Source organism: Brachypodium distachyon, chromosome 1 (assembly GCF_000005505.3).
Source record: "Brachypodium distachyon strain Bd21 chromosome 1, Brachypodium_distachyon_v3.0, whole genome shotgun sequence".
Classification (NCBI taxonomy): domain Eukaryota; kingdom Viridiplantae; phylum Streptophyta; class Magnoliopsida; order Poales; family Poaceae; genus Brachypodium; species Brachypodium distachyon.
This window is the reverse complement of record NC_016131.3, coordinates 27618958-27635013: the sequence shown is the minus strand read 5'-3', so window position 1 is coordinate 27635013 and position 16056 is coordinate 27618958. Positions and strand designations below refer to the sequence as shown.

General features: G+C 43.8%; 3 protein-coding genes across 4 annotated transcripts; all 3 read right to left on the bottom strand.

Moving 5' to 3' along the window:
• Nucleotides 1–1278: 1278 nt before the first annotated feature.
• On the bottom strand, nt 1279–3541 carry LOC100840780 (MADS-box protein ZMM17-like). Of its 2 annotated transcripts, XM_014902514.2 has the most exons (7): nt 3153–3541; nt 2730–2799; nt 2438–2602; nt 2303–2344; nt 2163–2204; nt 1856–2048; nt 1279–1732 (listed from the first exon to the last, which is right to left on the bottom strand). In XM_014902514.2, the coding sequence occupies exons 1-6, from the start codon at nt 3338–3340 to the stop codon at nt 1887–1889; spliced, it is 669 nt and encodes a 222-aa protein (XP_014758000.1). In that variant the 5' UTR covers nt 3341–3541; the 3' UTR covers nt 1279–1732; nt 1856–1886. The 2 variants fall into 2 exon arrangements, with proteins under 2 accessions (XP_014758000.1, NP_001289801.1); NM_001302872.1 differs by lacking the exon at nt 1856–2048 and having other exon boundaries at nt 1709–1732; nt 3153–3340.
• Nucleotides 3542–5391: 1850 nt separating this feature from the next.
• LOC104585452 (annexin A7-like) lies at nt 5392–6744 on the bottom strand. The gene is made up of 2 exons (XM_024458088.1): nt 6166–6744; nt 5392–5727 (listed from the first exon to the last, which is right to left on the bottom strand). Exons 1-2 carry the CDS (start codon nt 6434–6436, stop codon nt 5588–5590), a joined length of 411 nt encoding a protein of 136 aa, XP_024313856.1. The 5' UTR covers nt 6437–6744; the 3' UTR covers nt 5392–5587.
• A 128-nt stretch (nt 6745–6872) lies between these two features.
• On the bottom strand, nt 6873–10676 carry LOC100840477 (nuclear transcription factor Y subunit C-4). Its single transcript, XM_003560379.4, has 3 exons — nt 10485–10676; nt 8671–8778; nt 6873–7974 (listed from the first exon to the last, which is right to left on the bottom strand). Exon 3 carries the CDS (start codon nt 7925–7927, stop codon nt 7148–7150), a length of 780 nt encoding a protein of 259 aa, XP_003560427.1. The 5' UTR covers nt 7928–7974; nt 8671–8778; nt 10485–10676; the 3' UTR covers nt 6873–7147.
• Nucleotides 10677–16056: the final 5380 nt, after the last annotated feature.

Sequence of the window (16056 nt, the reverse complement as noted above, 5' to 3'; positions counted from 1 at the left end):
CCGTTATTGAAAGACTGTAGCACCTTGTGTTATTTAATATTGGAAGAGCACGTTGAAGGTAGTCATTGTGCATATTTACACAATGTAGACCTCTCAGTACTACGCGAAATAATTTGCTGCTTTCAATAAGGTGTATGTTCCCACGGAACATTCAACGCAATATATCGTTTTACCGTTATTGAAAGTCTATAGTACCTTGTGATTCGTATATATTAAATTGAGGTAGTCACATGGTGATAATTTTTGCTTATCACTAATGGAGATTTTTCTTGAATCAAGTCTCATTTGGGCATTTTTTGGTGCCATTTTGGGACTTAATTGTTGAAGCAAAACTCTCAAAAATGCAAGAAATAAAAATCTCAATTGCAAGGTGTAAATATCACATGTAATAGGGAATGTATATTATACAAACACATTGAACACGACAATTTTTATATTGACATTTACATAGTAATATGTCTTTAGTAGGAATATATCCTAAAAACCACTGGAATCTAAATAAATATAAGTGCAATGATCTATAGGTATGTAAAACACAACTATTAAATAGATACATGGACCAAATCGCAAATAGCCGAAAGTTCCGGGCTTTTCTGTAAAACGGCCGAAGCCAGTGGGGAGGGCGTGCGCGTGCAAGCGGTTTGGGTATAAGGCATGAGTGGGCGGCAGTTAGGGTTAGGGTTTGCCCCGCCCGTCCGCCGCCGCCGCCAAATAACGTCATCGGTCAAACAAAAGAGTCGATGATCCTAATCAGCTTCTAAACCACTCAAAATGTGCCACGTCAACTCCAAAACCGCTAAAGGGGGTGATTTATCTGGTATTAAAAATTTCAGGGTTAAAATAAACGGTTTTGCACTTTGAGAGGTTATGCGTCCCTCGAGATACATTTGAGGTGAAATATGGACTTTTTTTTTTATCATGGCACTGCCTGCCGCTCAAGTGTTGCATGTACCACGGAAGAAGTTCTGCCCACGGCGGCGTGGTATGCTAAGGTTAGAACTCGGTCCAGGGAACTCGTAGTTTAGCTGAAGTACGAAACTCGGATAGCCACCAGACAATGATCGGATATTACAACGAATACTCGTGAAATTTTATACGTTTATGTATCCATCACAGCTATTGGTATCCGTTTTACAATCGACAGGTATTCAAAAATCGTGTCCGAGCGGACCGTCGGCCAGAAAATTCCTACATGATTTCGGACCGGAAATACTCATGAAATTGTATATGAAGAGAGCTCACTCTGAGATATTTTTTGTTCATTATTACTCTCTGCGATCCATAATAAGTGTCGTACTAAATCAGCGACACTTATTAGTTGTAATGGATAGGAGGGATAGCTCCTAGTTAGACTAATTTGAAGAAGAAAAAATGCTAATTTGGCATAAATGGCTCATGCAGCTCTAAATCTAGCTCACTGGATATTCCTATCGAGCTCCATCTGATAAATGTACAAACGTTCGATCACGGCCCAAACTATACAACAGTTCACCGGCTAATTCGATACCCAAACAGTGCTGAATTAATGCACATGTCGATAAATTCTTTCACGTCAGTAAATTCATAAGAACCCATCGTACGGGAACCATCAACGATCTGTTGCAAAACAGAGCCTGGCTATGTAAGTAGTACTAGTATGATTAATTTAGTGGTGACAAATTCTTGGCATCGATCTACTTCAACTTTCTGCCGTCAGTCTACCATCTGACTAATAGTAATCCTCCTCATCAAACTGCAAAACAACAGAATAGTGCGCAACGAGTCAGTACAGCACAAAGTGTCAATCAAGACTAATCACCAAAGTTAGCACTTAGCAGTAATGCAGAATTACTAGTAGTGTGTTTATGCATACGACCTTAATTAATTGCCACAGAGGCAGGGCGTGGTCAGTAGTCATGCAGGGAGCTGGGCTGCGTCAGCTCCGGCCACAGCTGCAGAGACGTCAACGCCGCCTCCTCCTCCGGGAAGAAGCCCCCGAACAGCGTCGGCGGCGCCATCACCGCCGGCGCCTCCAGCGCAGCATGTTGAGGCTGCATGTCTTCGTTCATCTGACACACACTCTCGACAAGCATGAACCTCTGCTGTATACATTCTGGGCGGCGACATGGTACCAGCCATGTACAGCAAGCAAACCAAAGGCAGCAGTAACGGAAAGAAATTACCATGTGGCGCAGGAAGCTGTTCTGGTCCTCCAAGATCTGCACCTACATTGGCACAAATAGACATGGGCATATGTTTCAGAAGAACAGTACCCTGTAGCTAATAATTTGCATGAATTGTATATCATGCATTATCTTTGTACCTTCTGACGCGTTTCGTCCAGCTGCTCGGTCAGTAGCTCATCCTGCATATGCACAGGAAAAAGATGCGGGCAACTGGCATTTATTGTGAAGAAGAATGAATTTTACGCGGACTGACTGTTGTTACAGGTACATACTTCCCTTTGACGAACTTTGCCGAGGACCGACTGGAGCTGCTGCTCAAGATCGTCGAGCTCCTCATCCGTTGCCAAAGATGACAGATCTTCTCCGGTCAGCCTCCTCAGGCTGGCCTCGAGATGGTCACGCTCTTGCCTCAGTCTTTCGATCTCCGCGGGGATTTGCTGAAGCAAGAGATGGACTCGTGTGGATCAGCTGTCGGAATTATTGCTACTGTACCTTGCAATCCTCGATCGGTGCATATGAAAATGTAGGAAGTGTATATATGTGTGTGTTTGTTAGTTAATTAACCTGGAGTTGGATGTCGCTGGTGGAGCTGCTGGTGCTGCTGCTCTCGTAACGCTGAATTAGCTCGCTCCAGCTTGAACAAACAATAAGAGTGTCCGTACCCAGCAGTAGTGCTAGCTATTGTACACATCGGATATATGGAAGTTAATTAAGTTCCAGCCACCAATTCGGTATTGCTAAAAGAAACAAAGGAAATTACGGAAAAACAAATGCTGGAGTACACTAATTACCAAAAAGATCGAAGAACAGAATCGGAAAGTAAACAGGGCAGATCAGAGGCACCTAGCTAGCCATGGGCATTGTGCGTAGAAAAAAGAAATCCAAAAGGGTGTACAGTATACAGAGATGGTAAAATATCCGACGCCAGTTTACAACTGGAATTAATAATCCACATGTACATGTCATTGAGGAACAGAGACGACAGACCTGGTATGGGGGCTGCAGTAGTCGAAGAGCTTGCCGTTGCTGGAGAAGACGATGACGCCGAGGTGCGCGTCGCAGAGCACGGCGAGCTCGTGCGCCTTCTTGAGCAACCCGGCGCGCAGCTTGCTGAAGGTCACCCCTCGGCTCGCGTCGTTGTCGATCCTCTTCATCTCCACCTTCCCGCGCCCCATTACTATGATCTTGGAAGTGGTCGATCGGTACGCAGTACACTAGACCAGAAGAGAGATCGAAGAGCAGCCTGAAATTAACGCGGTACAGGAGCAGCAGCCTTCTTCGCTAAGTTTCTCTTCTTCTTCTTCCTTGGTGGTCAAGACTCAAGACTTAAGCGTGACAGGACTCAGGAGCAGCAGAAGAGAGGCAGTAAATATATATGTAGGGAGAAGAACGAAAGAAGCAGCTATATCAAGCTGGACTAGCTGCTCTAGCCCCTGTAATATACTGGCCGGGGTGCGAGTGCCGGGAAGTTTCGCAACGTACGGTGCTCTCTCGGTCTGGATCAAGGGTTTTGACTGCTTTTTTCTCTCCGGTGCGGTGCGAGGAGTGGTGCTTCGTCATGGCATCCTATATTGCCGATCTCGGCAAGTCCTCCGGTCGGCGCGGCTCTGTCCGGGGCTTGGAATCTTGCCGTTTCCGGCCAAAGCGGAAAGCGCGGCCTCTCCGTGCGTGACCAGCTCGGTCGGTCCTCGGCGGCCCTGGCTTCTTTCATTTGTACGCGATCAAGGGTGTGTTTAGTTTGAACCCTAATTTGTCCTGTCAAATTAGGAGAGGGAGAGATCGATCTGACAGGTGGGCCTGACTTGTAAGAAATACCGTCAAATCGACTAATCACGTCATTTCGGTCTTATTGTTACATCGTGATTGTTAAACTGTGGTTTTCTGGACAAATTAGCAAAAGTGGAGGCTTCATGAGAAGAATATCCCGAAAAGATGTGGTTCTGTGGAATTTACTCAATCAAGAAATTGGTTTGAAACATGTTGTCTTCAATCCAAACATACCCTTATGTATATTTTTTTTACGGTTATGCTATATCTAAATCGGTTGATTTTTAACTAGAGATAAATTGATTGCTCAACTGTCGGATCTAGTTTGTGCTTTCGAATGATGGAGAGAGGAATGAGTATGTCATTTAGATCCTAATCCAACAATTCTATAATATGTCGACTTAGATTTAACATATTTTTAAAAAAAAATCAGGCGTTTCAGATATAACCACACCCAAAATTCTGTAGGTCACTTTGCACTCAATTGCAAAGGAACGTTTTTTGTTGTGTCCAACCGTTGGTACAATGATAACAACTATGTCGCCCACATAAGAAAATTCACGTGTTTTGGCTACGCTGAATCAAACGACTTGCCTTGCTTTTTCCGGTGTTTCCTACTCATATAGAAAACAATTATGACGTGATATTCTAATCATGTTTTTTCTCATTTCTAAACTATAAAAATCCTGAAAAGCAAAGAGGTCTCAGCTTTAAATTTTGAGCTTCTAACGATAGAGCTGCATAAATGGAGTACGGAGTAGTAGCAAGCTAGCAAGGGACCTGGCCTGGCTGGGTGAATCTGGAGCGGCGCACGTCCCTATCGGGTCTCCTCCGACTGATCCGTACGGAAATTCAACGCACGGAGTTTCGTGGACTACACGACTAGAGCTAGCTTTGACCACTTTGTCCCCCCGCAGGAGTAGAGTAAACTGGTAACTGCTCAGTTTTGAGTTCTCGTACACTCCACGACTGGCTATGCGAATTTTGACCACTTTGTTCCCCGACCAGAGGATGTCTCAAATATGAATAAATTTGAATGCATCTATACAATAAGTCATGTCTAGATATATCCAAATTTTGGTAAATTTGAGACATTTTTTGTTGGACGGAGGGAGTATATGAGTTTGTGGATTCTATTTAAAATGATTTTCATTGAGAGTCTTTTTTTTTATTTTGCTCATTTCAATTATGGTCATTGCATTATGAGAATGTGTTCTAACTTACAAAAAGAACTTTGAAAATTTTAAATATTAGATTTGAAAGCAGAAAGCTAATTTCTTTCTACATATGCAACTTCCAGGTTTGTAAAGCTCAAGTTTCTAAAGTACATAAATACAACAGACATAGTACGGAATAAGTGACTTGGGTTCAATTTGAATTTTATTAATGAATGCAAAGCAACTTGTATTTTCCGCTAGAAGTAAGCAATTAAAATTAATGTCTCCGTCCCAAATTCATGTTGATATATATGTTCCCGGGGAAACCAAAATCATGCCACATCACCGCTACATTTCTAATGAGAATATAAGATACAAAACATAGAATATCCTTGGAATAGAGAAATATCAGGAATTGTGATCTCCTTGTATTAAAAAGAAGTAGAACTTTGCCACTCTCCAAAAGGGGCATGGCAACAATAATCACAAAAAAAAAATTCACTTCCACTTGAACTTGCCGTACTTTTTCATGTCCTTGTGCTTGATCTCGCCTTCAGACAATGCAGCAATTCCAATTGCTGCAGCGGTCGCGACAGCCTCACCGAGAAATCCCACGAAGCCACCACCTTTATGTTTCCCTGCGTACATGGTTTGGAGGTTATAGGCCCACAAAGGAATTCATTGTGTTTTTCTCACACAAAAAAAGGTTCTTGTGTTTGTCATATACTACTACTTCGTTTCTAAATATATAAGAAGTTCTAATTTTGTCCTAAGTCAAAAAATTTAAAATTTGACAAAGCTTTCAAAAAATGCATCGATATCTAGAATATCAAATAATAATATCATGAAAACACATATCGTGACGGATTTAATAAAACTATCTACAGACATACGTATTGGTAGATTTTTCTATAAAGTAGTCAAAGTTTATAATGTTTGACTTAGGATAAAGATAAGACATTTTACATTAGGAACATAAGGAGCAGTATATATCTTCGAAAAGAAAAGTTCTTCATGTACTCTCTGAAGAAGTAACATTGCTTAAAGAGAAAGTACAAGATACATGGAACATGTACCCTTGGAAGATTTTTTCCCTTTTTTCTTAGATGAACCATGAACGGCGTAGCCGGCTTGCTGTGGGTAGCCAGGCTGCTGTGGATACCCTGCCGGAGGGTACCCACCTGGCTGGCCATGGGGCGGATACTGTCCAGGTGGAGCCGCGTATCCTTGTGTCGGGACAAACACGCTCGGTGGGACCGGGTAGCCGGGCCACCCCGCTGGAGCAGGGTAGCCCCCGGGGTACCATCCGTGGGACGTCCCTTGGTGAGGATTCGACGGACCTTGCATGCCCAATTCTTCTCCTTTGCACTTACACTTGTCTGCAAAATGCGAGGATACCAAGCTATGACTCTGGTAATGCGAAATGCGATATTTGCAAGAGAGAGAACAGGACGATGTGTGCTACCGGTGAGCAATGCGGAGAGGACTTTGAGAAGATGGGCGTTCACAGGTGTAGCCTCTTCTCTTGATCAATACAGGGGGTTGCAAGTATGGTTGAGAGCAAAACCAGGGATCAGTCACTCAAAAGTGTGCTATCTTTAGGAGTAACTAGTTCTATTTTGTTTATGTGGCTGTACATTGAGATAGGAGGCTCCTATTGACTTTTGACCACGAGCAACCAAGCGTTATTAAGCTCATTGTGCTAAAATCTATGATTAGCTTGGAGATACTAGCCTTCAGGAGAATAAAACCACAAACAACCATACCGTAGGAACAGATACAGTAAACCATCAAAAGGCCATCAACAGAGGCCTAACTTTTTGGATTGGGATGGAACTGTATTGCAAAATTTAGCCAACTAGTCTCAGATCATAATCCTTTGCTAATGACACCGCAGCAGGAATTGAACTGCCATGAGAAAGTCCTAAATCCTATTAGAACCACCTGTTCCAACCGACAAATGACAATCATATAAACTAACGCGATACCCAGAGAATTTTAAACGGACTGACTAAAACAAGGATTCTGAATCTGGTGATAGCTTCTGCGCATCACATTTCATCCACTATCATGAAGAGATTGCTGCTCTGCAGGGGCCCCCTGCTGCTGCTGCTGTTGTTCCTGAGGATCTTGCCACGCATACGTCATCGGATGGCCCTGCTGGCCTGCATACACCATTGCTGCACCTGGCACCTGCTGCTGCGGCAGATAGTAATACGGGTATGGATCAGCCGGAGCCCCCAAGGGTAGCGGCCCAGCCCGAGGAAGCCCGACTCCCTCCTCCTTCATCTCATCCCTGGGGATTATATCTACCAAGAAATCATAAATGTCAGTCCTGGTGATAGCAGCTGCTATGTCATTCTTCTGCAAGGTCCGGCGCTTGTTCTCCTCTGTGTGCATCCATGATCTCAGCGTCAGCTCCAGTATGAATATCTCGCAAGCTTTGGCAAAGATCACTGGAGCTTCTGCCGAGATCATGCGGACATCCTCATCAGCCTTCATGATCTTCTTTATCCTCGCGAGTGGCAAGGTGTGGTTCTTGAAGTCAGTGGTCTGCTCAATCTCAGACAGTCGTTCGGCCCAGAACTGCTGAAGCTGCCCCTGTTGGTGCTGCTGAAGCTGCTGGTGGAATTGCTGCGCTTGCTGGTAGACGAGCTGGTTCTGAGCACTGAGCAAAGCTGGATTACCAGCGAATGGTGGTGCTTGCTGTGAAGCGGCAGGAATCACACCAGGAGCTACAGCTACTGCTGCTGCAGGTGAGTAGTTTGAGGCAGCATAAACTTCAGAGCCACTAGCAACAGCACCAACTGCAGGCTGAGGTTGTGAAGAGGGTTCCATGTCCACTGCTGATCTTGCTTGTCCAAAAATCTATGGTCTGTCTGGCACTGTGAAAGAAGAATCACAAGGAATGAAAAAACCATATTCACATCATATCCATATGAAAAAAATAGATGAATATGTTCATTAAAAATATATTTGATTACCAGCACTGGATATGGATATTCAGAGTTGATAGAAATGGATACAAGAACTGAATCATTTGATGACCTATAATGATAGATTGTGCATAAATATCAAGATGCATAATTTTCAAACCCAGACTGTATCCCCTTCAGAGATGACATCTTTACAATAAAGTTGCCAAAACCCCAAATTCCCAATCCATGTATTAGATCTGGTGGAACTGTCTCGATCCATAGTTCAATACTACAATATGATCTAAATTCCATAGCAATCCAGATCTTTGGGTCATGATTGTTCGTACAACCAAATTTTACATTAAAATGAGAACAATCCTACCTAAGGATTAGAATATGACAGCCTTGCTTTTGTGCTTTCGATACATAGTGGCATCACCAATTATTGTTTGTCACACTCATTACCTACTGACTAGAAAGGCAATGGAAGCTAACAACGTACTGATATTCACATCTAGAGAATAGCAAATGCTCTATTACAGAGAACCAGTTCTGGAATAGTTTGCATCAGACCAAATGACTAGACTTGTGTAAATCCAAAAAATATTGCACAACTCAATTGAGATGTAGGTTAAGAAAAAATATAAACAGGCTTGTACTTACCGATGCAATATAGATGTCTTGTGCACCCAAGAAATTCTCTTTCTGATCTCTGCAAGCCTTCACAAGGGAAACTGCAGATATATATACCTTGATGGCAGGGCAGGCACGCTGTAGGATAAGCATGATCAGTGCATGGTTACGTACTAATATGGGAATCGATTAAAGAGATAGACCATATTTCTCTTTTTGACACTTTCTAGAGGCTTCCTGAAAGTCCAGTTTTGATACATTCTTCAAGCATGCATTTTCCATTGTTCCACGATTTCAAAAAACTAGGTGCTGGCGTGCAAGCTTATTTATTTCGACAAATTACGCCAATTGGTGGTTTACACGGGACCGGTGCATTTCACCCTTTCCGTGATAAAAAAGGCACTCAACCAATTAGGTTTGTTGTATTAGACTATTAACTTGAGATTGAAGTAGTGGAATACACTACGACACAACTGGCCCAACCTGACACGGCTCCTCACTCCACAAGGGTTTGGTCTGGTTATAATGACGTTTGTCAAGTAAACTATGTAGCAAGATGCATCAAGGCCTTCAACAATGCAGGAAATCTTGCACTGCGCTGGGGGCAGAAAGAAAAAAATCAACATTTAATTTTAGGGAATTGATTTTTCCCATTTGATATCATTTACTAGAATTTTTAACTCAATTGGTTGTGATGGATGTCTGTATACATGCAGTGAGACTGATGCTATTTGATCTCATCCGCATAATCCATTTTACAGTAGAGCTTGTTACAACAGTATGAATGTGTACAAATAGATCACAAACCCACAGGTTGGCACGCACATGCTATCCTTAGACAAGCTTGCAGATCGCCAGTAAAACACCGATTACAAGGGGCTAAAACTCCTGGAGAATTGCGCTCACCACGCACACCCCCGACTGGTTCCATGAGAATGCTTCTTCTTCGATGGTCTGGGTGAAGAGAGGCTGCAGGGGCTCTCCCCATTGAAGGTGCAGGGGTTTCAGTGCTTTCAAAGCCACCAGGCCGTCAGCATAACCCTCAACACACACAAAGTGCAGGAATACACAGGTAACACAGCCTACAATCTACAAGGATATATGTGTCTCACAAAGTTGCACAATATCTCTAAAAAAACAAAGTTACAAGATATTCTTGTCACAGTCTCATATTACTAATTAATGGGTTAATTCTCAAGAGAGAAGAGGTGCTGAAAGATTAGTAAGGTTTTACCAATTGAAGATTTATATAGTTATCTTATCTTAATAAACAACTGTAATTTTGTCACAAGAGTCAAATTTGTTATAACAACTAGTTGCTTGCTTCGATCAAAACGACAGATTGCAACAAGCTAGCCGCTCCAATTTGACCGTTGACCAAGGAGACAAGATTTTCAGAAGAATACTATATTTAGCAGTCAACCTATCTTCAGACTAAAATGCCAAGAACTTTTCGTAGCAAAGGTGGAAAGAAATATACACACCATGCGTACAAGTGTCGCGAGGAGAACTAATCGGGCCAACTAGGACCACAGGGTTTAAGAAAAAAACTTGCTACCAGATCAGAATTTTTTCAAAGAAAAAATAGCATCTCTGAAAGCTAGATCAGGTGTGGCAAGAGGAAGTCCTAACAAGTCGGCAGAGGTCAAATCTACGATCGAGAATAACGACGCGAACAGGGCAGTTCTTCCCTCCTGTCGAATTTTGCACCGGAATGAGCGATCACACACCCCCGGTTCCAGAGCATACGAACAGGCGCAAAAGTAAAAAATCATCCACGGGCGGCAACGGATAAAAAACTCCGGATCATACAAATCAAGAACCGGAAAATTTCGAAAACTTACTCGGGGGAGAAGGGATCAGGGACTCCACGGCCCGTTCGGAGAGAAGAAGCGGCGACCGGCCGCCTTTCTTGCTTGGACCGCCGGAATCTCGGGCGCTCGTCTAGGGCACGGATTGGAGAGGGGGCCGGGCCACTCTCTCTCTTCCTCTCTCTCCAGCTCTCGGCCTCTCTGTCTTCCTGGTTCTTAAATTCTCGTCGGAAGGAGAGCTTGCCTCCCATTGGCAGGACGAGCCAGGCTCTGTCGGGTCTGGACCCGCTAACCGTTTATTTCCGGCCCGCTAAGGCGCCGCTCCTTTTTCACGTGCCCGCTAAGCGAGGCGGGCTGCCGGCCCGCGCCCGTTTGCTCCGGCGGGCCCGTGCCGCTTTGGGCCCAGACGCCCGGTTTCATCGTTGGACGAAGACAGTCGACAGGTGTCGCTAGCTGCCGGCGTGCTGGAAGATGCTGGGGCAATGAGTAGATTAGATTACCCGTGTTGTTCGTATGGAAAGCTCCAATTATTGTCGCCTCCGAAACAGCAGCAGGAGATAATGCTTATGCAGTTGATAAGGAGAAAAGGAGTCGGTCTTGTGTGTAAAGAAAGCTCGATCCTTGGTACTTCCCACCATTCCAACCAAGGCTTTTAGGTTGGTTAGAGCTTACGGTTGTTGAACATTGCCGTGTCGTACTAAATTTTTATTATTGGTGACTTGGCATGTACCATGCATATCCCGTTAAATATATATAGTATGGAGTATTATGTACCACGAGTCCTATTTTCATTGTTTGATTTGAAAATAGCTGTATCTGGTTCAGAGATAGACATCATCTCAGATGTGCAATTCTGGCCATTGCTTTTCAGATGCATAAGGTGGTCAAAATTTATCGATGCGATCTTATAGAAATAATTTTTTAATAAATCCAATGATATTACTTTTTCATAATCTTGATACTCCCTCCGATCCATATTAATTGTCTCAAATTTGCTCAAATATGGATGTATTTATGCCTAAAAAGCGTCTAGATATATGTAATATTTTGACAATTAATATGGATCGGAGGGAGTATTTTTCTATACCATAGAAGTGAATTATCGGATGATGCAAATATTATAAGTACTTTTAAGTATCAAACTTAATTTGTGATCCATCGGATCTGATGGTGCATATGGTGAAGATAATGTGATTCGTGCAATTGTAATGGTATAAATTTACGAGTGAGCTTCTATATCTAAAAATCCGATGGAGTAAAATACACGGTAGATCATAATTCTTTTGTAAAGGTGTCAAGTTAGTCATAATACTTTCAAAATAGTGCGTGTTTGGGTCCTAATAGTTTTATAAGTGGTTCATCACCTGTACTAAATGTGTGTCTCGTGCCGTGACAATGTGACGTGGCCATTTGGGCCCATATGTCGGGTAACAAGCTGGATTCACTTTTGCCTAAAAAAACCCCGCCTCGTTCTCAAAATTTTGAAAATTCACTCTTTAATTTTTTTTGTGAACCTTTCTCAAAATTTGAAAGTTTCTTTTAAAACTGCACATCTATATCATTCTCAAAAAAACTTAAGGCTCGTCACTAGATTTTTTGAAGTTAGTTAGCATTTTCGAAAAGTTGGAGGACAAAGATTCATAGCTACAGGGAAATAAAAGGATGTCTGAACTGAACCTACCACACGGTCGTCCGTGGACCCTAAGATGATTAGAAAGAGACAAACTAAAAGATTACAATGCAAAAGGCTAAAACAGAGGACGCTTGAGAGCTTAGGGGCAGGGTTCAGCATATAGTGGATTAGGCCTGGACAAAAAGATCGAAATTCGACAATCTTATTGAACGCTCACTAATTCGGTTCGTTAAGAGCTCGGCTCGTTAACTAAAGAACCAAACATCCTTCGATGTATTAACAAGGCTTTCATCGTTCTCCTCCCTAAAATGCATGGAGCATCCGCCCCTAGCCACTTTAGGCATGTCTCGTTACAAAATTGTTGCCTCTAGTTTCATGCGGGGACCATGTATTTCATGCGGGTTCATCTCCAAAGCCATGGCGATGCGCTTGCGTCCTTCCCTCCCGGATCTTATCCATCTTGACCAAACAGGTTTCATGCGGGGACGATATATTTCCGAAAACTTCATCTACGCTACCAACATCGTCCAATCTTGTTTTAAAAGGAAGATTCCCGCCATTGCCCTCAAGCTTGACTTCAGCAAAGCCTTTGATTCCATTTCCTAGGAAGCCTTAGACAGGATTCTGGACGCTAAGGGGTTTCCGCTCCTTTGGCGTCAACGGATTTCAGCCCTAAACAGCTCCGGCCAGTCGGCGGTTCTCCTTAACAGTGTGCCGGGTCCATGGATCCAATGCCGCCGTGGCCTTCGTCAGGGTGATTCCCTGTCGCCTTTTCTCTTCATCATCATCGCTGATGTCCTGCAACGTCTCTTGCTCGACGCCTCGGCTCAAGGTCTCCTTGCCCACCCTATCCTGGATTTTGCCCCTTGCCCGGTCCTTCAATACGCCGATTATACGTTAATCATCCTTCGCGCGAACCACGACCATCTCACCAATCTTAAAAGCATTATGGATGCCTTCTATGCGGCAACCGGTCTATCCATTAATTTCAGTAAAAGCACATTCACTCCCATTCACGTCGAGCCGGCCTTGGCCGCCTCGCTTGCCGCAGTCCTCGGGTGCCAAGTCTCTTCCTTCCCTCAAACTTATCTAGGCCTTCTGCTCTCGACCCACAGGCTTCGCCTCTCGGCCTTCAGGCCGATCATTGATAAGGTAGATCGCCGCCTTGCCAGCTGGAAAGGAAAGATGTTATCTATCGCTGGCCATGCTATCCTCGTCAAATCGGCTTTGCGGGCAATGCCCACCTATGCAATGGGGGCCCTCCTCCTCCCAAAGGGCACCATCAAGGAAATTGACAAGCATTCTAGGGCATTTTTCTGGACGGGGGAGGATCACGTAAACGGGGGCCATTGCAAGGTGGCGTGGGACGTGGTTTGTGCCCCTACTAAAAAAGGGGGATTAGGGTTTCGCTGCCTTCATACTCATAACATTTGCTTGCTGATGAAGCACCTTGCCAAAGTTCACTCCAATCTCGCAATTCCATGGGTGGACCGCTTCTCCGCTTCCTACGGTTGGGGCCTCCAAAGGGATCTGGGTGATCAAAACCCCTTATACTCGGTTGTCTGGAAAGATCTCTCGGCGTCCTTGGAACTTTTCCGCCATCTCACTAGGGTGGTGATCGGCAATGGGCTCTCCACTGCGTTCTGGCTCGATCTGTGGATTGGGGAGAACACTCTTGCTGAACGTTTCCCCTCTCTCTTCTCCCACTCTCTTTGCCCAAACATCTCGGTGGCGGCTATTACCTCCCTGCCTAGCTTAGTGACTTTTCGGCCTAGGCTAACCTCTGTCGTGCAACGTGAACTTGGCGAGCTTCAATTCTTGTTGGCTTCGGTTATCTTGGATGTGCAGGTTTTGGATTCACGGCAGGGCGGGAGGGATGGGAAACCCTTCACTACCAATACTGCGTACTTGTCTACCTTCGCTTCCCGGCCGGACGACCCCCTGGCTCCTGCTATCTGGCGGAATTTCGTGACCAACAGATGCCGGATCTTCCTCTGGCTTGCGCTTCGGAATCGACTTTTCACTAATGACCGGCGGTTCAGAAGGGGAATCTCGGCCTCCGATGTGTGCCCCTTCTATGATATGACAGAAACCACGACGCATATGCTGCTACACTGTTCCTCTGTTAGGCCAGCTTGGGATCCGCTTCAGCCTCTTCACCCTAACACGGCCGCTTGTGAATCTATTACGGATCTTTGGGATCATCAACGGAATGACAAAGTCCGATCTACGGTGCTTATCGCGATCCTATGGAACCTGTGGAAGAGGAGGAACGCCATGGTGTTCCGCGGCGACCATGAAGGACTTCACCTCGCAATCCAACGCCCTGCCAACGATCTTCGTCTCTGGACTTCGAGATGCTCCGCAACCGTCCTGACAACTCTTTGTCTCTGGAGCGAAGCCCAACGGCCCAAGCCCCTCCCTCTCTGCTGCTCTCTCCTCTCCGTCGTCCTTCCCGTCGTCGTTAGCACCGGAGCATCGTAACAGACGATACCCGAGTCGACGCCCCGAGGAGTACTCCCCAGGTTTCCCTCCCCACCCCTCTCCGACCTCTTCATTGTCTTGATTCGATTTCCGCGTGCCCGCATCTGAATACCGACGGCTTTAAAACTTTTGAGTAATTCGATTGCCCCAAAACCACACGCTCTTACTTTTTAAGATACTCAGATCTATTGGATCTGGAAAACGGATTGTGGGGTTTCAGTTATTTACCCTTATACGTTCTACTCTGTATATATTGTTGAGCTGAGCACGTAGTAGTACTGTAGTAGTAGTTGTTTGAGATCTGGCAACTCATATTAGAGTTACCACTGTATCGATTTACAAGACATTTCGGGGCGTCTTGTAAATTGAAACAGAGTGTAGTACTTCCTCCGTCCCATATTAAGTGCTGAAATATTGCATGTATCTAGATGTATTTTAGTATATAAATACATTCATATTTAGACAAATTTAAGTCACTTAATATGGGACGGAGGGAGTATTATATTAACATAAATTTTAAGGTACTCCCTCCGTTTCATAATTCATGTCTCAAATTTGCCCAAAAATAGATGTATCTATTCCTAAAAGGTGTCTAGATACATGTACAATTTCCACAAGAATTATGAAACGGAGGTAGTACCCAATAGTCCGTTCCGTCCAAATGGTGTATCAAGCCAGGGTAGTTTTGACTCTTCACATGTGAGTTGAGTCGTAGACGTGCAACTCAGGTGATGACTCAACTCTAGCTAAATTTGGAGAAATTATAGACTAACCCGTTTGTGCTGATAAATTACAATTTATCCCTGTTTTCTGATACTCCACTTTATTTTAGATGGTACTCCATACATCCACATTGCAGTATTAAGGAGTATCAGTTAATTTAAACCCTTATATCAAAGAAGTGGATGTTTCATATTCATTCTGGTGTACAGTAAAAGAGCTCTATTTTCATGTTGCACAGACAAGGAAAATGAGAAGTAAAACTGACCTCTGCATGAACTGTTTAAAGGAAAAACATATTTGTTTAGTTATAGGGGTCTCAATACATAAAAATATACTATTGTGCATCTGTGTAGTTATTATGCAGGTCATACCTCAAATGGTTACTGAGTAGTTATTATATTCTAATACAAGACGATCTGAATACCTACTTTGCTACTTCCTTTCCGCTCCGTATACTTTTCTTTCTTGCTGATTCATTCAAAATAATAGTGAAACTTGGAAAGGATTTGAGGGCTAGTTAGTATACAGGATGGAAGATTTTCTGTTTAAGATAAGAATCATGATTCATCATCAAATTCAACTTTTAATTCTACCAGTTTTATGGTCCTCGTGACTTGTATTTCTATCTTGTATACCATATTATATTAGCACTAAGAGATAATTCCAGCAGTAGCATGATGAAATAAACTTAAGGAGACACCGAGACATGCATACTTGTAGTAATAGAATCACTCACTGCTAATGTTGCCACGAAGACATTTTGGG